Genomic DNA, 24,416 nt, shown 5'->3' on the forward strand with positions numbered 1-24,416 from the left:
GCAGTGGCACCGAATGAAACTCCAACACAAGTGCTCCCCTGGAACTGGGGGTGCATGGCACCTACTGAGAGTCTGCTTTCATTCTTATTTTGAGGGAATCAAGGAAGCCCAGCTGATGCTGCTGGAAGGGGCCCCATCTCCAAAAGATATTTGATTGGCTCTTTGGTTTTTGGTCTAAACACAGGCAAGATTTTGTGGGAATCACAAGGGGACTTACATGGTGTCTGTTCACACAATTTCAGGTTATTCAGGAATTTCCCCAAGGTCTGAGTTTGAAGGAGAAGCTCGTTCCTTTGCCAGTTGTAGCTCAGAATGAGGTGAGAGAACAGAGAGACAGCTCTCTCTCTCCCATTCAGGGCTGGACTAGGCTTTCGGTTTGGATTTTACCTTGTTTCAAATTCTGGACTAAATCCTAGCCAAGACTGATAATTTCACTCAGTTTCTTTTACCAAACACAGTTCAGAAGTTGTTTCCTTTAGGACGTCTTCTCTGCCTTACTGTTCTTGATTGCTTTTTATTACTGTAGTCATCATTTGGGCATGTTTATTTGATTTGTGTGTCGCTCTGTGTTTCCGGTGTGTGGTGTGGGTGCATGTGAGTGTAGAAGGTGCACTTCCTGTGTGTTCTGAGTTCTCACAGGCTATTCACACATGTGTGCGTGCACATATACAATATCCTTGTATATGGATGTATATTTGTATACTGTGCTTATATCTGTGCATATGTGTATATATAGCTGCTTGTGCATTTACATGTTTTCTATGCAATAATTTAGGTGCCAAGCACTGGAAAAAAAGTGCCATAAAAGACAACAAAGTAGGTTTTGTTATCTTCTGCATTTCGCATGTAAGAAAGATGAAGAGCAGAGAGCTAAGTAAGAGTTCAACATCTTTCAACCAAGCTAGTGGTGAGGCTGGGCTCTAACCTGGAAATCTCAGCACTCTTTTCACTGTGACCCCAACCTCTGGCAGCAACTTGTGCTACCATGCTGTGGCCTCAACCATTACCCCACTTATTGTTGACACTAGCAGGTGCAGGGGACAGGAGGCAAGGCCAGGCACAATGGCTGTGGAACTAAATTCTGCCTTAGCTGCCCTGAGACACTGAATGCCTGCTGCATGCATGACCGCTCCCAGGTGTAAGGAATCCTTAGTGAGCAGCCCTGGGTTGGAGGGTTCTCCTCAAGGTGCTGTTGTGGGATGATCTGCCCAAGTTACTCTTGGTCTTGGGTCCCTGGAGCCAGCTCCACATACCCAGGTGAACTTTGGAAAGGTCAGAGCTTTTTAATTACAGACCCAAGTGAATTGCAGCAAAATACATCCCACGTGCTTGACACGTGGGAATGCTCAGAGCCAATGGTTTATAAACCTGCCAAGGGCTGGGGGAGTAGATATCCCAGAGAGCTGGGGAGCAGTTCTCTGGCAGTGTTGCACATAAACACAAAAGCACAGCCTTCTTGGCCACATAAGATGGTCATTAGTTTTTGAGCCCAGAGGCTTGCTTGGAGCTAATCCATGCAAAGTGCTTAGGTCCACGCCTGCACATAGCTAGCTCTCAATAAATGCTAATGGTCATTATTAGTAATGGTCACAATTGCTCATCACAGCATGAACCTATGATATAGCTATAAAACTGACTATTTGTGAACCTCATTGCCTTGTGAAAAACTGCTCCACCCCATTCCAATATCCTTTTAGAGTTTCTCAGCCAACTCTACTTTTCAGAACTAAAATGTATTACAAGTTTCTTAAGTGCTAGGTATTTATCTATATTTATATATATGATCGCATTTAATTATCTCTTGGCCCTCTGAGAAAAGCATTATAATTATCTCCACTTCACAGGTGAAGAAATTGAAACTCAGAGAAGTTAAGCAACTAGCTTAAGATGACACAGCCTGCATAGGGATGCCTTGCCTATGTGACTTCAAAGCCCATGCTCTTAGTCACTCTGCTAGAACATCTGGAATCTAGATGGTCTCCCTGAGGCCAGATTTAGGAAGGATTTGAAGCTGAAGAGCTGTTATTCTTGCTCTTACCCTTCTGAGCCTGGCTATGTCACATCCATGATCCATGATGTCCACTGACTGGAGGGCTTCGCTACCTGATGTCTATGTCCACCAATGAACGAATACCTAGCGAGGGCCGACACAGTAGCTTCTCTCCTAAATCAATAAAGGCATTGTTAAGTTTGGACTCAGTTACTTTGCCTGACACCTGCCTGGGAATTAACTGTTTTCCAATACGAGCTCTTGCTTCGTGATCACAGCCCTGGGATACAGGCAGGATCGTTTTCATTTCATAACTGCAGGAACTGGGCTTAAACTATAGCCTGCCAAAGTTTTGGAGATAGGAATGGGGGAGCTGGGCTTGGAACCCAGCTTTGACAGTGTCATCCCAGAGTTTGTATCATCACATTGGGCTGCTTCCTCACCCCCAGGGGCTTTGCCTCCCTCTGAGGCACTCAAGCTGGACTATGCGGCTGATTCCTTTGGAAGAGGAAGTTGCTAGAGGGGAGGGAGATCTGCTCTCACCCTCTGGGCTTTTGGGGAACCCAGGTAGAAACGTCTCAGTGAGGAATCTGAAGGAAAAGTATGGGGATGTGCTCCTGCCACATCTCTATAGAGCAAAATGGGAGGTTCAGAGCTGTTTTCTCAACATGCTCAAGTGGTCAGGCCCTGGTGACCCCAATGGCAGGCCTCTGGGGGAAACTGGGGTGGGTCTGAAGGCCAGAGCTTCCCCCATACGAGGGGACAGAGGCCAAGCTGCGGACACCACCAGGCACGGGGTTGTTTTTGGACTGCTCTGATTCTGCTCAGCCAAACTGATATCCCCCGTGCTGTGTGAAAACTCTGGCTCCCACGCTGGGACCCAGAGTGTCAGCCTACAGTGAATTTTGCCTTTGGGGAAGCTGGGGGTGTTTCTGGGCTGAGAGGCCTCCCCATACCCGCTGGGCAGGAGAGCAACCCACATGGAAATGAGTGCCTCGGCCTCTGTCCTCCCTCAGAGATTTAGATACTGAGCCTTCCTCGAGGCTTGCCAGGGGGGCCAACAAGGTTTTTCAGATGTCCCAGGAGTCTTGCAATGATGGGAGTAGCTCTCAGGCACGGTTTCTGCTGGTGTAGCTGTTCATAAACAAAACTGTCCTGCCTGGGAGCTTCCTGCGTACCTCCCTCACCACCTCTCTCCAATCTCCAGGGACCAAGAGGCCTAAGAGAAAGGGTCTCAGGATCTGCTTGTGGAAGGAGCCTAGGACAGCACAGGTACCCAGTAAAACCCCTAGACACCGGTCAGTGGGAGGGCTCCCTTACTGAGGCCTTTATCTGACCAAGCATCTCAGCACAGAATGTTCCAGTTGGTGTTTCTTGAACATAAATCTTTATTCCAATTGCAGTAGCTTTGGGGGGGGGGAGGGCATATTTCATCATGCTTTTACCCTCATCAAATGATTCTTGGGCCAAAGCTCCCTGCATTTCCAATTGCCCTATTTGGATTGGGTTAGGGTTGGGCAGAGGAAATGATTGTGATCATTTGCTTTTTTATCAGATGGGCAATTTGGACCTGTTCTCTTAAAACCAGAGTAGAAATTTCTTTCTTGTGGGGAGAGGGAATGGATAAGAGAATAAAATTTCTGTGCCAATGTAAGTGCTCTGGGGAAAAATGTGGCTTGTAAGGCTGGGTCAAGCCCTGCTCCAAGGTAGATCCTACAGTTTCTCTGTCACCTTTATCTCTCTCTGAGATACTCTTGAGATAATGGTTCACAAGCATATTAAAACAAACAAACAAACAACAAACAAATCCCACAAAAACTACCCAGGGTGTTGGGTGTCTTGGAGGCAGGGGGTGCTGGTAAGGATGAAAGCACAACTCCCTCCAGCTCCTCCTCCTCTGCCCTGCCCCTCCCCTTCCTCACAACCCCCTGTTCCCTTTTGCAGTTAGGATGAGCAGAAGGCCATTGTGCCCTGCTGCTGTGGCTCACCTCTCCCCTGCATCTTGCTTGGATTTTTTTTTGTATTTGTTCTTACTCCATTTATCTCTGTCTTTTCTTCTCCCCTCCACCCCTTGCTCTACAGGTCTCAAGGTCCCAGCCACCTATGGTCACTTGTGGAAATTATCCAATAAAGAATAAAACATTTTCAAAAGGCCTTTCCTGACAGGTCTCTGGCTTCCCTGGTTGTAAGCTGAAGTTGGGGCCCCTGGAAGTTGCTGCTGGGGCTGCTCGTGGGTGGCAAGAGTGTCGGAGGCCCTAATGCTTTCTTGGAGTAATGAAGTCTTTCGGCAGGAAGCCACCAGGGGATAAGCAGAGGCGCAGCCATCAGTGCTAAGGCAAACTTAACGTGAAATCAGATCTACCGTGACAGGTCTCGGGAGATTATTTTGTTACAACTTTTCCAGATAGCAGATCTCCCCCTACACATAAGCAGCCTCACAGGTCTTTGGCGGAAGCTTCCTCCTGTCTGTACAGTGAGACCCCTGGGACTGAGCCGGAGCCTTTGTGAGGTCGGGGGCAGCCCTGTGCCTACCCCTGATCTGTCTCTGATGAGACTCCATTAACTTTCCCAAGTGAAGCAATCAAGGCTCATGGATCCAGGCCGCGGGGCAGGTAATCCAAGGATTAGGTAGATTTGGCTCTGGAATGTAGAACAAAGTTGTACCCCAGCAGACTTCCCTTCCTAATCATGCCTGGTTTTAGGCTATTATCTGGAACCAGTGATCTTTGCCTTAAGCTGCAGTACCGGCTGCGGTGGTGGAGGTGGGGCGTGGATCTTAGAGGAGGGTCAAGTTTGCCAGGGACAATTCACCCTGCATCTTCCAGAAATTTGCAGAAATCTCATTGAGGAAAAAGGACAGAAGTGCCAGCACACAGGATGCTTCAAAAATTTAATAAATAATGATTTTTAAAACTGTATAAACTATAAATTACCATGCAGTCATTATAATTTAAAATAATTTACAGGTTGAGGTAGGGAGGGGCCCAGGAGAGTGTGGAGGGGGCAGGTGGGGTGGGGGGCCGAGGCGGATCAGCCTCTTCGGGCGGTCTTCCTGCTGAGCACGCACACGCAGGCCGTGTCGATCCGGATAAACCGCCAGGCCGCCTGCTTGTCGTCGGTGGTCAGCGCCTTGACAAAGGTGTGAGTCGTGGTACAATACGAGTTCCAGTGCTTGGAGTCAATGCCCCGGCATCCGCTGTCGACGGGATTGGGGTCTCGGCACTTGGTCTCAAAAAAGTACTGTTTGAATACACTGTTGTTAATGTTCACCTCTCCCAGCACCGTCACCTCCTTGCCCTTGATGTCCGTGGCGGTGGTCTTATCCCCAACCCACATGCTGACGCTGTCGCACACGGAGAACTCCCCCATGTGGAAGACGGGGTGGGTGGAGGAGCGCTTGCTCCTGTGAGTCCTGTTGGAGGAGCCAGCGCCAGCGACCTGCAGGTCCAGATCCTGAGTGTCCGCGGAGGCGGGTGGCGGCTGGGTGCTGAACAGCACGCGGGGTGAGCGCAGTTGCCGTTTCTTAAACAGTCTGGGGTCCACAGTGATGTTGCGGGTCTGCCCTGCCACCCGGGCAGCTATCGGCGCAGCAGGCGCGCTGCGGGCTCTGCGGAGGGCTGTGTCAAGGGAATGCTGAAGTTTAGTCCAGTGAACTTGCGGGATGGCGTCTCCTGCTGGGACATTGCTGTCTGGGTATAGTTCTGCCTGTATGCCGATCAAAAACGCTGTGATCAGAGTGTAGAACAACATGGACATTACGCTGCGCACCTGGAATGAAAAAGACACCAGGGTGACTCAATGGAGAGTGCAGGTGTTGTGGGTCTGTCTCAGGGTCCCTCAGAGATCACCTTCCAAGAGGATCCCAAGAGGCTTCCCTTGGTGGCCCATGGATAAGGAGGCCCTGGATCCAAATGGGGACACATTTGACTGGTAAAGGGTCGCTGGCAACAATTACATGGAGGCAACAGGCATAAACCCTGCTGACCCAATCTGGATGTGTGGTTACCCTATTTTTGGAAGAGAAAGAGCCCCTGAAATCCTGCCCAGTAGCTTGGTGTGAGCGTGGGAACATCATTTTCAGAGTCTGTTGAGCTCTCCAACTGCCAGCATGAGGCAGTGGAGGACGGGAAATAAGGATGTTCATGAGTGCCAGGGAGGCTGGGGGATGAGCGTGACACAGATGTGACAGCACTGGTCCTGCCAAGAGTTTTGATTCCCCTAGAAAAGCACTGAGAGGTGCTTCTGGGGACAGGTCCCGAAGCCTCGGCACTGAGCAATACCCTTCAGACAGCAGCACGGGGTCAGCTCTGAGATCTGGTAACTTGAAACCCTTGTTATGAAGCCACATAGCGTCATGTTTGGCAAAAGACTTGTGACACTCTGGGACCATCCTAGTCCATCATCTATTCAGCCACCACCTCATGCATTCAAACCCGCTACTGCTAATGGTTCCTTTTTGAGTGACGGTTTTAGATGTTCATACATGTATACTTTTAATTTCTCAGGAACTTGTGAGTCAGGTTAGGAACTACCATCTTCCCTTCACATGTAATGATTCTTAGAAAATCAGCCAACAGGCCTAAAGTCACAAACTTTTGTTTGTGGACCAGAAATAGAATACAAAATTGACCCCTTACTAATCCAGTCTGACCTTCCAGCCTCCTTCCCACCCTCTCTCCCTCCCTTTCTTTTCATTCTTAAACGTATCTTTTCTTTTTATTGCTTGTTCTTATGTGAGTGTAGACCAAACAGCATGAACCCATCTGTCCCCAAGAGGGCTCTATGCTGCATGGCAGTTGCCTACCAGTGACACTGCCCATCCCCTCGAGTAATCGTGGAACAAGCTCTGCTCCTTGGGGAACCCTTGTCTTCTCCTCTTGAGCTCTTATTCATACCTGTGGATGTAGAGCAATGTTGCCTTCTCTGTGAAGCTTCCCCAAGTCTTCTTGGCAGGATTCGCGGCATCCCCTATAGAATGTATTCCCCAAACTTCCAAGTCTATCCTTTCTCTGGTCTCTTTCTCTCACAGGTCATTTTTTCCCCTACCTGCTTTTCCAGCCTGGCACAGACACCCCCTGCTCCTTGAAGCCTTCTCAGATCACACCAGTTGAAGGCAGCCTCTTTCCATTCTGAACTTCAGCATACCCTATGAGCATGTGCAGCGTGCAGGTCCTTTCTTCCCTGCTAAGTCAGTGTAACGAAAAGAACTCTGCATTGGATCTGGGTTTAGAAAACTTTGTTTGGATATCCCGTTCAACTACTTGTTAGCAAGAAGAAAGCTACTTAATCCCTCTGAGCCTTAGTTTCCTTGTTGATAAAAGGTGGACAATAAACACTATTTCCCAGGGTGGTGGTTAGGATTAAGCGTGTGCTCACAAAACATGTGTTAATTCTGAGTCATTTCCATCTCCCTGTGGCCACAGACTTTATCTTCTTTGGTTCTTTGCTGGTTATTTACTCTCTGAACTCCCTCCATCCACAATTTTTTTCTCACATTGTTTTCTCTCTCAAACTTCTTTGGAAGCAAGCATTTGGGCCTGTCTCCCCACTGGCTATGAGGTCCTGAAGGGCAGAGCCATATCCCATCCACCTGTGTAGCTGGGTACCCCATTCCTTAGCAGGCACCTCTCTCACCTTCCCCAGCAGATTCTGCATAACCCTCTCCTGGTGATGTGATGTGGATAATCGCTCACATGTCTGGCTCCTTGACAGTGTTTTAAAGCTATGTGATTTGCATATCAAGCATTCTGTGGCCATGTGAAGTACATAGTAGGTCCTCAAAAAATATGATGAGGATGAAGGAGAGAGTGAATGGGGGTGGCCAGAGGAGCTCACCTTCCGTTTTCTTTCCTTCACTGTCATGTTTTTTTCTCTTTAACTTTGTGCATAGGATTATGTCCTGTTTTCCCAATCGGCTTTAAAGCAGTGTGTTCTTCTCCTCAATACTGTGCTTTGGTTGAGCTCAAAATAGCTCTCTGGTGAGATACCAAGAAGGAAACCACCAAATTCTTTTCTCTTTGGTTACTTTGAAGAATGTTTTGTTTGCTCCAGTTCTTTAGCCAGCCAGGAGGAGGAGGGAACACATCTGGGCTTTTGACCACCATCAGATCTGTTGGCCAATGGTCTTGCTGATCAATGTCCAGCCAACTCTTATAGAATTGATTACTCAGTTGGCAGCTAATTCAAGCCTTTAAATTTCACTTCTTTCATTTCTTCTTCTCAGAACACAGTATCTTTCATCAGGTGAATTAGGGGAGAAGAAACAAAACTGAAATTTATCCCTTTATATCCAAATTAGTAACACTTGCTAGAATTTGGATAAGGAAATGAAGAAAAATGGATTGAAGTTTAGGCTTTCAATGGAAGTAAGGGACATCTGCTCCTTGTTCCCCACTGCCACATCCTACAGTCTCCCTTGGTGAGCTCATTCCTTCCAAGGAATGAAGCTCAACTTTTTGTGCAGCTGAGGCCCAGACTTAGATCTGGGGCCTAATTGCTCCTTTGAAGTTAGTTCAGAACGTCCGGCTTCCTCTGGGCAACTCTCTGCAAGACCTCCAGAACCAGAATCTTCATACTCACAATCTTCTTATCATCACCCCTCTTCTTCCTCTGTATTCAACAGCAGCAGCCCCCTTTTGGACCACTTGATGACTTATGAAGTAGTTCTGCAGTTTCTCTTTGGATCATCTTTTCATATCCTCTGAAATGTGCTCTTCCCTATTTTCCTGCCTTCAGCCACCAGCTCCCAGTGCTCAGCTCATTCCAGACATCTGCTCTTTCCTCCCTGCCCTCCACCTAGTCTTGCATTGAGCCCTTTTGGTCCTGCTGAGGTAGCATTCCTTGAAACTGTCCTTTCCTTTCCATTCTCACCTCTGTGCCCCTGGGTCAGGTCATAGGAACTGTCTCCCACACAATGTCCTGGACCTTTAGCTCTCTTATCCCAATGCCTCCTACCCTGGCTTCCTTACATAGTTGCTTAAGGCACTTTTCTGGTCCCATCACCCTGTTCAAAGGAGCCAGTGGTGTACTCTTGTCTAGAGACCAAGAAGGGACTGGACTGGTCAGCTTGGCCATCAGGCCCTACCCCTTTTTCTCCCCTCATACAACTTGCATTCCAGGCCCGTGAGCTCACACATAGGTGAATCCCAGGGTGTGTTTTCACTCAACCTCTAGTGTCAAAACGAAGTTTCAGTTTATATTGAGGGTTTTGCCTTCTAGGTACCATAAATCCAGATATAAGGAAACATTTAAGTATTTAATTGTTTTTATAAACATCTGGCATCTCAGGTTTCTGAGCATCATGTAGATTTTTTGTTGTTGTTAGAGATAAACATCTTCATTAGAGAGGAACTTTGGGGTTTTATTGTACATGGAATTAAATTGTTGTACTTCAAACTGAAGAACCCATCGGGAAGCCAATTATTTAAAAAGAATCTGGTGCCTCCCTAAACATATACCAAGACCTATGAACAAAACACCAACTGACTTCTCTCAGGGGTAAACATGAGCATCATGTAGGTTTGATCCCAAAGTATTTAAAATGCCCATGATAGAAATATGCAGCCAGACAGCACCAGTGGGTACAGGCACCTGTATGTCTACTGGCCTCCACCAGGTCAGGTGTTCCACCTGAGAACAGAATCTACTGTTCAGACTTTGAATTCTCAGAGACACATCTTAGAATGAATGAAATAAGATAATAATTATTACTATCATAATGGGCATATTTGTCTAATTAACCATCACCACCGGGCTGGGAAGTAAGCCATATGGGTACCATTGTACAGAGGAGGAAACAAAAAACAAAGGTGCAGTAAGATTCAGTAGCACATGCATGGATTCACACCTGGTAGAGGAACTCAGGGCCAGGCCTGCCAGTATCCTTCCTGATCTGGAACTCCTCCCCACCCTTCCATTCCACTGGCCAGGTGACCACAGACCTTCCATCTCCCAAGGTCACCTACTCAGAGAGCCTGAGGGGTTGTGTGGAGGTTCTGACCGATGGTTCATTTGAGGCCTGTGTTCTCTTACTCTTGCTGTACTCCTGGAAGCCATCGGGCCAACCTGAGGGCACGAGGGGCTTCCTCCCCCCACAGGCTACGAAGGTCAGAGTTGCAGCATTGCTAGGCACTGCTCTAGGCCTCTGCTGACCAGTTACCTCTGACCCCCTTCCTTAGCCTGTGGCTCACTGTCCTGTCACTTTCGGCCTCCTCTTCTGGCCAGTCCAGAGCTAGACACCTTAGGGCAGTAAATATATTGCAGGCATTTACTTACCTCAGTGTGGCCAGGAGAGAAAGCTGCTCCCTTGGAAAAGCTGTTATTGGGCCCAGACGCTGAGCTGAGCTTGGGTCCAGCATGCCATCCAGCCCCCTGGACTGCACGACCATGGGCCAGAACTCTGTGGAGAAGGAGAGCTGACATGAGACAGGTTCCTCACCACACTCCCCAGTAGAGGGGTGGATACCTGGGCCCAAGTGGGGAGAGATGTGCCAAGGGGACAAGTCCTGTTTCCCTTTGTTCTAGGATTTTACCAGCTCAAAGCTCAGGATGAAGCTAGAGTGTAGCTACTGAGTTTGCCAGGGGCCTGGTCTTGCATGGATCTGCCAAGGCATCTGCCTCTCACTCTTGCCTGGACACAGCCCATGGCTGATCTTATACTTTGGGTAGGTACTTTCAGACCCACAGCAGAGTCCTACCATTGCAGACCCTTAATCAAAATGGAAATTGTTCTGTACATTGCACATGCACAGATGTAGCAGACCCAACTCAAGACCAGCCTAATTATGATATGTTTCAGGAGAAAAATTCCTGACAAATCAGAAAAAATTCATGCTTTGATGAAAATGTAGACGAGCAACCGTGGCAAATTAGACAACCTGACCACTTCATACATAAGACTGAGTTCATATAGAACTAAGGCATGAATTGCAGAGCACCAAATTGAAATACAAATTTTAGGAGTTGGAAGCTATGGAGATGACATGATGGGGAAAAAATTCTATTCAACTTCAACATATAGTTTCTAGAACTAATAAAGGGATTCTGTTCTCTCACTTCTGTAAACCTGACCTATAGGTGTTTCATTTGTTCAATAATGTTTCCTGAGTGGCAGGCACTGTTCTTGGTGCTGGGAGCACAGCAAACGAATAAGAGTTTTTACTCTCATGGAGGTTATAGTCATATAAATAAATATGTTCAGATTCTGTATATCATGAAAGAAATAAGTAGGGTATGATGGAAGAGGCAGATGTATCAAGGAGCCACTACAGACATAGCACTCAGTGAAGAATTCTCTGAGGAAGTGGTCTTCAAGTTGAGAGATGAAGGCTGAGAAAGAATGGGGAGAGAACATTCCAGGCAGAAGGAACAGCAAACGCAAAGGCCCTGGGGTAAAGATAGGTCAAAGTAATGGAGCATGAAGGAAAGAAGCATAGAAAATGAGTTGGAGGGGTAGAAAGTGCCAGGTCTGCAGGAACGCAGCCAGGAGCCGTGGTTGTCTACTCAGATAAGTAGGAAGGGATGAGGGATTTAAGCAGGAGAGCAACATGGCATATTTGATGAATAAATGAATGATTATTTCAATCACAGAATTTGTTGTAGAGAAAGTTCTAGAATGATACTTTAGCCTTCCTGTCTGTATTGTCTTTCCAATTCCAAAACTTCTTCTTCCCATTACATCTTGTTCCAGGGTTGACCCCCACCCCCACCCTGCTTCTAATCTTCCTTCAAGCTTCTCTCATTTTGTGCTGTGGAAGCAAATGTAGAGAGACCTCCATGGCTCCCCAAATCCCCAACCACAAAGAGGACCTGAAGACGGGGAAGATAGGAAGGGCCCCCGAAACGGTTTTCATTTGCCACTGGAAATCATGAGATTGAGGTCTGGGATGCTGACATCTCTCTTCCTTTACCACCCTGCTCAAAATATCTCAGAAAGTAACAAAAATGTCTTTCAATACTCAACTGGGATTCAGGCCGAGGGATAAAAACTTACTCAAATACTCTTTTAAAAGGTGAGATTCTACGCTGGCTGTGGTGGAGCCCACCTATAATCCTATGGGCTCAGAGGCTGAGGCAGAAGCATCATGAGTTCAAAGCTGAGTCTCAGCAATGGTGAGGCTGCTAGCAACTCAGTGAGACTCTGTCTCTAAATAAAATACAAAATAGGGCTGCGGATGTGCCTCAGGGGTTGAGTACCCCTGATTTCAATCCCTGGTACTAAAAAATAGATAAAAAAGATAGATAAAAAATGGTGAGATTCTGTGTTACAACCATTTTCATGCTCTTTCAGGGTTAGATTTAGCCCAGGGAAGGGAGGATTTATTAATAAATACCCCTAGGGTATTTATTAAGATGTAGGTATTTATCTTGTCCCTTTCATGGAAGGGTCCAAAGACCCTTCATCTGGGTAGCTGGTTAAATCTTACAGGTGGCAAGCCTGGAACCCACCAATTTGTAGGCTGATCCAGTTCCCTCTGATTCTTGAATGAGTCACTTGGCATCTTTAAACATCCCCAAGTTTTCTCCTCTGCAGGCCAGGGAGCTGGCAGGGATGCTAATCTCTGTCCCTGATGTCTGTGATCCTACAACAGTTGATGTTTTCCAGTCTGCATCCTCATTGGATGAATGTTTTCCCCTGTATTGGGATTTATTTAGGTCATTAATTTTTTGGTGGGGGGAGGGTACCAGGGGTTGAACTCAGGGGCACTCAGCCACTGAGCCACATCCCCAGGCCTAGTTTGCATTTTATTTAGAGGCAGGGTCTCACGGAGTTGCTTAGCGCCTCGCTGTTGCTGAGGAGGGCTTTGAACTCGTGATCCTCCTGTCTCAGCCTCAGGAGCCACTGGGATTACAGGCATGCACCACTGTGCCCAACTTAGGTCATTAATTAAACACTAAATTTGTAGGTCCTGTGTCAGTCACTGTGCTAGGTACTGGGGACACAAAGAATAGGATGTAATACTTCTTATGATAAATAATCCAGGGATGAGGAAATGTGAGTAAAAGAACAAGCATTTAAGCCCACTGTGATGAGTATGATGTGTATGTCACAAACTCCGAGGCAGATCTGGCTTCTTGGGGCAACACAATAGGTTCCTTAGCCCTCTATCTGCAACCTCTGGCCCAGGCCACCGGGTGTAGGCCGTGGTTCCTGCCAATCTCACATAGGCACCTGACTGGTCTATTTGAGTCCCTGTCCAGCATCTCCAGTGCCTTTGGTCTTCTCTCATTCAGTGTGAGTGTGAGTTGTTTGCTATGGTAGAGAGAAATTCCCTGCTTAGAATACTGAAACACTAAATGATTTTCATAGATCTTGTTATTATTTTTAGTCTCATGCTAGTGAAGGTTGAGGCTCTAAAATTAAATCCAATTTAAATATTAGCAATTTCTCATGTGAATACGTCAGGGACAAACAACCCAAATGAATATCTATTTTTAAAACCTATCTGTTCTCATGGAGCAATCACTTAAGAAATCAGATGGCACTCAAACTTGTGATAAATGCATGGAAATGAATCCCAGCTCATCTCAAGACCATCTTCTGTTCCTTCTTATAGGACATAAAGGAATATATTAAAGTCTAGTGTAACTCTTCTGGAACCTGGCCTGTCCTGGTTCTGATGCTTGAAAGCAGCGATTCTAAGCCTGGTGCATAGTGGTACCACAGTATCTTGGAAGAAATGCAAGTTCTTGGGCTCCATCACAGACATCCTGAGTCAAAACCTCTGGGAGTGAAATGAGACAACTGTGGTTTAACAAGCCCTGAGATGACTCTGATGTATGCTTAAGGACCATTGCTTTAGGGGGTCTATACTGGTCTTTTCCCAACTGCAACCTCCCCATGGGGTGAGGTATTCAAGGCAAAGAGTCTGATTCAGGCTCAGTTAAGTCTGCTACTGTGGACTGTACTTTTCCATGGGACAGGCAAAGACTCCTTGCCCCTGTCTACTCCAGAAAACCTGTCCAACCTGTCCGAGCCTGCTACACTGAAGGGAAAGAGGTTTTCCTGAAGACCTCTAGGGCTAAGTCTCTTTGTATCCCTCTCTATTGACCATTGCCTTAGTCTCCCCTTCATTTTCTCAATGATATTTTAGACCAAGAATTTAATGATAAATTATTGAAAATCCAATTACTATGTCATTGAAGGAGTTCAAGGAAACTGTGCTTCTGCTGATAGATTATTGAGGAGTGATGGCATTAACTGAAGCTATTTAAATCTGCTAACTCTGCCAACCAGCCTCATCCTGAGTCCTTCACGCTGTACTTTGATGGAAGAGTCTATCTACATCCCTGGCTCTCACTTTCTGCCATCTCCCAATCCTCTACAGCAGTGGCCCTCAAACCTGGTCACACATTGAACTCTTTTGGGGAGCTTTACAAACTCCCTCTACCTGGGTCCCACCTCTAGAGACCCTGATTTCATTGTTCTGCAGTACTGCCTGGGCATCAGAATTTCATAAAGCTCCCTAGAAACTCCTAATGTAAAGCTAGCCCTGAGGCCCATGGCTGCATGGGATAAAGAGGATGCTTGGCATGGGCTTTGATAAGCTGCTAGTAATTAAGAGAAATGATCAAGAAATTAACATATCTCAGAAAATATAAAGTACAGATGTGGTCACATTATGAGCAATAAGATGGTAAGAGAATATAGCTTGCAGACTAGGGAGTATTTTCCCTGACTCTGTCACACCCCTCCTCGATTGTCTAGATATCTGTGAATTAAGTTTTCTTTTTACTCCTTCATTGGCTTACTCTTAATAAGCCCAAGGATTATTTGCTCACATTTTGAATACCAAAGATTTGTGGGCATGTTTGACCCGAAAGCCCTGTTGGATCATGTATCCCATGTGTGTCCACAAAGCAATGGCTAGTCCTAGAGAAGCTTACAAAGTGCCAGGGCAGTAGTAGCCCCTCTCTCCTAATTTCCACCTGGTAGAGTTCTATGAGTAGGGAAAACTCACTTGAAATGTGAGGCATCCAGAACATATTGTTGAGGTTGTTATCTGGTGCTATTGCTGTAACTTGCATGGGCTGTAACCATTCCCCTTTATTCTCTCCTCTGTGAGTTCTTACTCTGAGCCTGTTCACAAAGGAAAAGTAATTTGAAGTCTTTTGTGTTCCAAGTCTGTTTTCCTAATTTTTTAGCCTAATCAGAAGTTTTCTAGTATGGAATATGACTGTGAGGTTTGCTGACTAGCTCTTTTTTTTTTTTTTTTTGGAAAAAAAATTCAATTTTGGCCACTATGAGATAATTGATGTATTTTAACTGTTTAGTGGTTTTGGCATGTCCAATAGGAAAATAGTGCATCTGGCACAAAGGACTCAGGAAGATATAAAGGTTCAGCAAAACTGCTATTCTTTTTTGACTGAATGTTTCATTGCTGACAATTCTAAACTGCCTGTCACATTCCTTGAAGAGAAATAGCCCTATAATGCTGGGAGATTCTGGGGGAAATTACAAAACCCTTCTTAGCATTTCTCTGAGAGTCAGGCAGCTCAAGGAAGAGGCCACTGTGTGGTTGGCTGACCTTGAGCTTTAGAATGAGAGTATCTGCTCTCAATGTGAGTGGCCTTCTGTTGTGTGTGGCTGGCCACCATCTGCATGTGCTTACCTGCCTGGGGTAATTCATGTGGCCAACACCACAGAGAGGTTTTCAAAGTGTGGGTAATTACAAGGACATTAATGTGGTAGAAGATATCTAAACACGAAGCAGCCGTCCATAACAGTTGAGGGCAGAATATTTTTGCAAGAATGTACTGCTAAATCACAGCCCCTGTAGTGTAACCCATCAGTACGACTAATGATATATCTATAATCTACATTTGAGTGCCAAAAATAATCCAATCGTTTTTGAAACTTTTCTGCGACCCTAAGAAAACATGGCTTTGGTTCCAACTGGCTGATCTTTAAACCACAAGAAAAAGATCTATTTCAGCTATGCTTTGGGTCTTTCCTGGTCTGTTGTTCCCATGCTCGGAGCTAAGAGCAGACAGCAATACTTGGGAACAAAGGGGACTTTCAGGTTGGCTGGAGTCAAAGTTAACATTTGATAATAACAGCACCTATGGAGGGCTCCAGCCCATGGCAGATCTTGGATGACAACCTGGGGCTAAGACATGAATGAAAACAAGACAGCACCAGCAAATGTTAACTCGGATCCAAGCCCTTGATTCTATTTGCTTTGTAGGATTACATGTCCTCAGCTCTTCTTGAGTTAGCCTTTTCCTCTCAGTGTGTGGTATGTTTTCCAAGTACCAGGTCAAGAAATGTTACAACACATACGTCTATAATGCAATTCAGATGTAACTTCAGAAATTAAGACAAGCTAAAGATCCATATCCCTGAAAAAGACCAGAAAAAAAAAAAAAAATCCTGGCTTACCAGACACACCGGGTCCTAGAGCTTTTAAAAAGGCAGACAGCCCATCTTTCAATTAAGTAGGGATAAGGGATGAGCTAAGGGATTTGAAAGTAGGGATTCCAGGAATATGCTACCCTTATTCATTAAAGTGTCCAGGAGAAGAGGCCATCTCGGTTTGAGCAGCTGAACTTCAGTTTTACTGAAGAAATCACTGCACTGCAATCTCCCTGCAACCGTGGATCGCAGGTAACTAGCACCAAACCCATCACAGTGGGCATATAGGACACCTTCCCACTCCACATAGCTCTGGAGTGACAGCTGCCACAGAATATTGATCTCTCTCACTTTTCTGCCCTGACATTTCCTGGCTTGTCTGCTGATTTCACACCCAGAAAATCTGACTCAAGGCATGAAAGATAACTCAGCTCAACTTTGCCCGGGCATGCAGCACATACAAATCCTAGGTAACCTGAGGCTAAGATAAGAGCTGCAAATGAAGAATTTATTCCCATGTGTGTTTGTGAGGGGGGCTTTGTGCTCTTTCAGCTACTTCCTGTGTAGGGCTTTAACCATCCCAGTTCCAAATGGGGAATGTCGGAATGCCATCAGGGTGGTTAACGATAATGAAGGGCTCTGAGATGGGCATTTATGAGCTTATGTTAAGAAGTTTCATCAACTCTCTCATTATCTCAGGAGGAAAGGTCAAGGGAGATGAAAGCCTGCTAGTCCTTCTAAAGTCGCTTTATTCTCATATAATTATGTTTTGCAATATTCCCATCCTATTGTTACTCTTTTTAGGGTTTCTTTGACCATGACAACAAGAGCAATAGAAAAATTCTGCACTGGGGAAATTCAATCTGGAGCTAACAAGAGATCCACAAAGTGCATTTGTCTTTAAAGACCCAGAACATTATGGGGTGGGTAATTAGAAATTCCAGAGATGAGTGTAGGACAATTTTCTGCATTCAGTCACCACACACACACATACACACACACCCCAAACCCGTCACTCATTCTGTTGCTTCTAAAGAGGAACCATTTTCATGATTAAGATTCAGAAAAGTACAAGCTGGGCGTGGTGGTGCACTCCTGTAATCCCAGCTGCTTGAGAGGCTAAGATAGGAGGATTGCGAGTTCAAAGCTAGCCTCAGCAATGGCGCGCAAGGTGCTAAGCAATTCAGTAAGACCCTGTCTCTAAATAAAATACAAAAACAAATAAGGGCTGGGGATGTGGCTCAGTGGTTGAGTTTTCCCGAGTTCAATCCCTGGTACACCCCCAACAAAGATTCAGAAAAGTACAAACTAATTTATTTTAAAATTCTTATAACTATGTTGTGTAATTATACAACTATTAGAGCTGTAATGGACCCCTAGTGGCTGCTTTTCCTGACCAAGGCTCTAAGACTTAGAGCTGGCTGCATCTCAGCCTAAACACTTATCAGCTGTGTCACCATTACCTGTGTGACTTAACCCCTCTGCGCCTCAGCCTCTCCTCTCAAAAATCTGAATAATTATACTATCCACACTGGTTTATGGAGAGGCTTAAACAGAAGAAGCATTTAGCCCAGTGCCCAGCACCTAGTTAGCACTACATAAATGTTAGCTATTCTTATTAATATTATTAAAGACGTTCAGCCAAAATCAGGCAGTGAGTTACTGGCAGAGGTGGGTACAGAAGGGAAAGTGATGTTTCCTGTCCACCCCATGCCTCATCTGGCTCCCTCCAGCAGGAAGGAATCAGGACTTCGTGACTGGAATGACTGGTCACACGCATGCTCGGTGGGACTCAGCAACGGCAGACCGCTCAGTCTGCAGCTGCAGGACCATTATCTGCAATCATTTGCCAACAAAGATGCTGAGTAACAAACTGAAGCACTTGCTTTTGAGATGATCTGTTTTCTCAGCCACGTCGCCATCAGGAGGATGAAATCTGCTCCAGCTATGGCTGTGGTTTGCTCAGCTCCGTGATCTTTAGCTACCGCTCTGCCATGCCAGTCATGGTAATGTTAATGGCATCTTCGCTTGGGATAATTGCTGCCTCCCAGGGAAAGTGAGCCACAAGGAGAATAAGACATGGAAGGTATCCTCATGGTCAAATGGATGCTTAGTCACCCAGGGGCTTCAGACAAATTTAGGCTCCTCCTAGATTATTAACTTCCTGAGGGGAGATATATATATATATATTTTTTTTTAACATGGGGCTGTCCTAGAGTAGGCATTTCATGAATATTGATTGAACAGAATTGAAAACACTTCATGCAGTGGTGCCAGTTTATTCAACCACTGTAAATCATTATATCATACTGAGATATGACGAGAGGTTCCAATCCACACACCTGGATAACACCCTTTACTTTGGTGCCGTGGGGTTGTATTTAAGCAGAAAAATGCCACATTGGTGGGCTGACAGGTGTGCTGTTAGAAATCAAGATGGCAGACCCTCCTTCTGCATTCTTTACAAGCACTAAAAAGTGCACACAGGTGTCGTGCCAAACCCACCCCACCTGATTCCAGTGTGCTTATTTGTCTTGCCCAGAATTATTTGGAGAAGGCTGTGCTCCAACTCAGTTGCTGGTTACGTTGCACAATCCACTGGGATGGCAATCACCTCATTGTTTAGTTACAAGCCACAAGAAGATAAGAAAGAAAGAAAAAGAAACACAGCGCACACATACAGAATGAGGGTGGAGACTGCACAATGATAATGAAAACCATTTGTTAGTGTTTCTCTCCTTTCCTTGTGCATCAGTCGAGGTCCTGGCACCAGGCCCCTGTCTATGAAGGGATCTTCACCTTAAAGGCCTTCAAGGGACTTGTTCTGTCATTTCTGGTCTAAAGAGTGTCATCCATTGTCCCTAGGAATGTGGGCAATCGACTGCCCAGCTCCCTCTGAGCCCAGTCACTGTGTCAGGCTCCAGGTCTCATCTTTGGCTGTAGGGACACTGACCCATCTGTGGGATTGTGTGATGGCCAGAGTTATTGCTACTGTTATGAATATTATTTTGTGTGTTGGGGATTGAACCCAGAACCTTGTGCATGCTAGGTGAGCACTGTTGTTCAATAGAACAACACCCTCAGCCCTTTTAATTTTAATCTTGAGATAGGGTCTTGCTAAGGCAGGCCTTGAACTTGCTATTCTCCTGCCTCAGCTTCCTGAGTCACTGGGAGTACCGGCATGTGCCACCATGTCCAGCTGGCCTCAGTTATTTGTAAGCGCTGCCTAACCCAGAGTTTTGGGTTACTTTGTATAATAAAGCCCTTGCTTTCTCCCTGCACCGTGTCCACCCACCTGTGTCCAGGACTTTCATCCCTGCTTTCTTTTGAACTGTGGCTACTTTTCCTTCTTCCATAGAACTGATTTTCATATTCCCCAAATATAGATTAAAACCTTTTGAGGATTGAAAAGCAAACCCAAATGAAAATAAAAATAAAATAAGCAAACCCCCAGAACTTTACAACCAGTAGAATATCCATCAAAGCATGTTTGTTTTGCTTGCGTTGTCCCCAAGAGAGGAAGCATCTCAAAAGGCATGTGCACTGGTAATGGGCAGAGCACACTGCCAAACATTCCCTGCACTTGTGTCCACCAAGCCCTGAGACCTGTGTGCTTCTCCTCTCTCTCTTCCCACTTCTCAGAGCTTCACAGCATTTATACATTTAGATCCAAAGAGCATGGCACCAATATCTCCAACAATCGCCACCATCTCCTCCAAAAAATTAAGGAAACTTTTGGAGCCACTGAGGTTTGACCAGTGTCCCCCACCCCTGCCTCCTCTTCAGCCGTCAGTAAAATCACCAGAGGCAGAAGAGAGCCAAGCTGGATGTCATTTAGTGTCTTCTAGAGTAGTTCAATGAATTGTTATTTACGTCCAGATAAATCCCAACTGAGTGGTGGATAGAGCTAGGTGTAGACACATTTTCACGATTTCCTATATATTCTATCATATTATTTTCCAGACTCATTCTGGAAGGTGTTTTTTTCCCTTCCTTTCTCTTAAAATTTTTCTTTTGTCAATATTGTATTTTTAATGGAAATACACAATATTGACGATGACACGTTTCAGTTTAGCCCTTGATAATTCTTAGAATTATCTCAAAAGATTAATATCCATAACTGTCACAAGAATACTTATAATATAGACATGTGCGCACACACATAAATTAAAAAGCAAATAAAGAATTGTGTACCTTGGCCCTCCAAAGTGAGGTAGGCTCTTCCATTTGTCTGATGCAATCTATGAAATATAAGTACATGATTTTTTTGCAGATCATTTTGAGTTTTTCCATTTCTTCATATAGGAAGATAAGTAGACTTTGTGCTTAGGGCTTTGCAGAGAGGGAAAACTCTCCTTAACCACTTCCTTTAGCCTTCAGAATGTCCAGTCCCATGGCAGTGATGGGCTCACACTTGTCAGAGGGGAAGTCCCAGAGAGTTAAACACTAGGCCCTGAGTATGGCTCTCTCATGGCCCTCCTACCCCAGAGGGAGAAGTGGCCAGCCAGCTGTCCCAGGAGGAGGCCTGGTAAACTTGCTTCTTTCTGCCACTTGTTCAGACTGAGTAGGGCACTCCTGACTTCTGGGCTACTAGGGTAAGTATACAAAAACTGAGTTTGAGTTTGAGTTTGTGGAAAGAAAGCACAGGGATGAGATAGAAGTCTCCAGAAGAGTTCCCTTAGACCTATGACTTAATTGATAAGGATAGAACCACTGCTATTTTAGGTGTAAAATTAAAGGTAATACAATGTGATGTGTTAAAATATGCTCAGTGTTTCACTAGCATAAACTGTGGGCTAGAAGGTTAAAAACAACTACTACCACTAATAATTCAAAAAACATGTGCCAGACACTATACTAAGGGCTTTCTATATATTGTCTTTTAAGATGCTTGTTAAAAATCTTCTGAGGTGAGTATTATCTCCATTTTACAGAAATATGAGTTTACATGGCCTAGTGGATAGTGCATGACGGACAGGAACTCAGATCTCCAGCTGCGATCCACTCCTTCCCTACTCGAAGGTTCACACGTCTAACCAGTTCAAAGGAGTAACAGTTTTGCCTTTTGGGTTTTTGAACTGAGTATCAACTTTTGCTTCTATGATATTGATAAAATATAGGTGGGATTCTGCATATTTCTATTCTTGAATTTACCTAGTTGCTTTAAAAATTTTCAACAGCAGATTTTCTAGTCTTATAAAATACCTTTGACTGCTCCACTTATCTGTCATGAGTCTTTCCTTGTTTATAATCTCAAGGGAGCCCAGACACCATATTTCCTGCTTATTGAAATACTCCACCCACCTAGAAATAGTTTTGGGAGGACCCACTTTTCTGATAGAAATGTAGTCATAGATGGCAGAGGCTTAGAAATACTAAGCCCTAATCGTAACCCTAGTGCTTACATTAGCCAATAAAGTTGCTCTTTATTGGGCAATTTATAAAGATTAGAATGTGGCTATTCCATTTACTCTTGTACATTTTCTGGATAAAATTCTATTTCTGAGATCGTGAAGAGAAACCACAAGAGCAAGTCAGGAGCTACTCACTCTGGCCTAGGGTTATAACTCTCTATTGGTTGGCTTTTTGGGTGTGAAGACCAAGCCAGAGGCAGATGGAGCCAAGTGTAGTCTGTTAATATTTCCATTCATGGACATGCAATAGCAAACCATCTCATACATTTACAGGAAAGCATCAAATATAATATCTTTGTTGAACTTAATCAGAACCAGAGTAGAATTCCAGGCGACAAGAATAGAAACTTACCCTAATGATTTCATTTTTAGTCCAAAACATACAGTGTTTTCTCTGCTTGCTCTGTTTGTCGCTTTCTAAAACAAGAAAATGCCAAGCAATGACTTGGGTTTGAGGGGCGACTGGAAAGCAAAAACACTGAACAGAAATGCAAAGAGATGGGAGTGGTGGAGGGACATTCGGCAGTGGGTTCGATTTGTGAATCGTTAACTTGACTTCCCCAAGTCTGCACGAATTAATCAGGATTTAATTGTCCAGGCTTCATGCTCTCAGCTGAGAGTGCATCATATATAGAAGTAAATCACAAGGTGAAGAAGGAGGTTTCTAAAGGCAGACATACGGCTTTCATTGCTCACAGGTGAAATGCCCTTGTCCTAAAAGAACAGAATCACTCAGTGAAAAACATACAGGCCACCTAGCCAGAATAGAAGATATCTCCTTCTGCTACACTGTATTGAACTGAGCAGTTGCTTTAATAGTGGGAATCATGTAGCTGCATCCACAGCAGACTGGTGATTTTCACTGCAAGTGCTGGGGTAAAAATCTGGAAGTTCCTCTTGCCCACCAGTCTGTTGCTTCTAGAAACTCTTTAAAAAGTTCAGGCCAATGTCTTGTTTTAGATTCTCAAGAACAGTGAGTATAAAGGTGAAAATCAAAAAAAGGGCTCCATACCAGTGAGCAATGACTGTCACCTACAGGGTAATAGTGACATGTTGGCAGACACATCAGAAGGGCACACACTGGCTATTAATTATGCCACTTGGCCCAGTCCCCACCTGGCACCATGAGGGATCTGACTAATATTGGCACTGATGTTGGCCATGGTCCTGGTGCTGGATCTGCTGATTCCAATTAGGGGCCAGGCTGGGGCTAAGCCCAGGTCAGGGACATAGGCAGAAATACCTATCTCATTTCCCATCAGTTGGAAGCTTGATGAGTGTTGTGGCAGGAATGGGTGAGTCCTGATCAGAGGAATCAGAACAACCCAATGCCTTCAGGCACTGGGAGAAACTAGTGAGCTGAGATTTGCCCTATCCTTAGGAAACCTGTTGTCATCAAAGAGGAACAATGAGAAAGGAGGAGGAGGGGGATGGAGTTACAGTAAGAAGGAACTGAGAGAGCAGGAGAACAGGAGGAAGAGGCAAGGGCAGCAGATGAGAGGAGAGACAGAGGAAAACAATAGAGGGGAGTGAGAAAAATGCAAGGGGGGGGGGAGAAAGGGACCCACAGACAAGGGACAGTAGCAGCAGGAGGGAAGGCAGCCCAAGAGAGAAGCCCGAGACACAGAGAAATGGGAGAAGGAGACAGACTGAATAAACGATTTTGAAGATGACTTCAACCCCAGCTTTGGGGAGAGGAAGAAATCCCTGCACAAATTACAAACAGGCCCACAGACCTCTGCCAGGACCGGTAAGACATGCCTCTTGGATTTCCCTAGAGAAAAAGCCCAAGCAGTAGGTAATCATAGTCACTCAAAATAAGTAACAACTCCACCAAAGGACCCAGATTTCATTGAACCAGCTTCTGGTAAGGTTACAAGACAATCCTGATGATGTTTCAATTAGTGATCTATTTGAATATGGTTTCTGTTCGAGAAATTCCAAATCCGCACCCAAACCCAATGATAACATTGCCTTGGCAGAACGATCGAGTGATTTCATCACATAAGTGAGGACAAGGCCACAATCCAGGCACACAGCATCTCCAACGCAAAAGTCCTTCATCTCATCGCAGGGCCGCCAGGCTGGGCGTGCCAGACTGGCCCTTCAAATAAATGAGATCGTATGACCTCACCATTATCAGATTCGGAGAAAATGCTTTGGAAAGAAATCATGAGTGGAAAGGACAGAAGGACAACATCAGGGGAATTGGGGTTTCCCATTGATGCTTGGATCCAGCTGGAGTTAGTTACTGTGTAAACTTTGTTTAATCAAATCCACTGTCATTAATAAAACCCCAAACCAAATCCAAACACAGATAGATGATGGTGTACTTGGATTTCACATTGCCTTTGCATCATTGCTTCACCAGGTGCCATCCATAAATCTGGGATGCAGCCTTCTGGAGCTGGGGCTGCAGAGAGGCCGTCTCAGGGATGTGCTTCCACTGTTCCTCGGTGCCACTGCCATTGCCATTTCCCTGTAGGGGGCTGCTCTGTCGGTCAGTGCATGGGCTGAGGGAACCACAGCCTCAGCCCAAGCCCCCAGTCCTTCTCTCCCCCAGTGTGGAGAGTGCTAATGATGAACCAAGAAGGTGAGGCATCTGGAAACCACCTCATAACAAAAAAATGGCTATAGGTAGGGATGTTAGGCATTCAGG

At 45.3% G+C, this 24,416-nt stretch overlaps 1 protein-coding gene across 2 annotated transcripts in view; it reads right to left on the minus strand.

The window, feature by feature from the left end:
• Positions 1-4,969: 4,969 nt before the first annotated feature.
• The window catches only part of Ngf (nerve growth factor), a 48,937-nt gene continuing 29,490 nt past the window's right edge, over positions 4,970-24,416 (minus strand). Inside the window, exons 1-4 of one of the 2 annotated variants that reach the window (XM_071618780.1) lie at positions 22,110-22,156; positions 20,538-20,584; positions 10,265-10,388; positions 4,970-5,758 (exon numbers count right to left, since the gene is read on the minus strand). In XM_071618780.1, the coding sequence (XP_071474881.1) occupies positions 5,021-5,758; positions 10,265-10,388; positions 20,538-20,584; positions 22,110-22,139 (939 nt within the window). In that variant the 5' untranslated portion in view covers positions 22,140-22,156 and the 3' untranslated portion in view covers positions 4,970-5,020. Of the gene's footprint in view, positions 5,759-10,264; positions 10,389-20,537; positions 20,585-22,109; positions 22,157-24,416 lie in introns of those variants that run through there. The other variant, XM_027940297.2, reaches the window with a different exon arrangement.

The sequence above is a fragment of the Marmota flaviventris genome, chromosome 10 (genome assembly GCF_047511675.1).
Source record: "Marmota flaviventris isolate mMarFla1 chromosome 10, mMarFla1.hap1, whole genome shotgun sequence".
Lineage (NCBI taxonomy): Eukaryota > Metazoa > Chordata > Mammalia > Rodentia > Sciuridae > Marmota > Marmota flaviventris.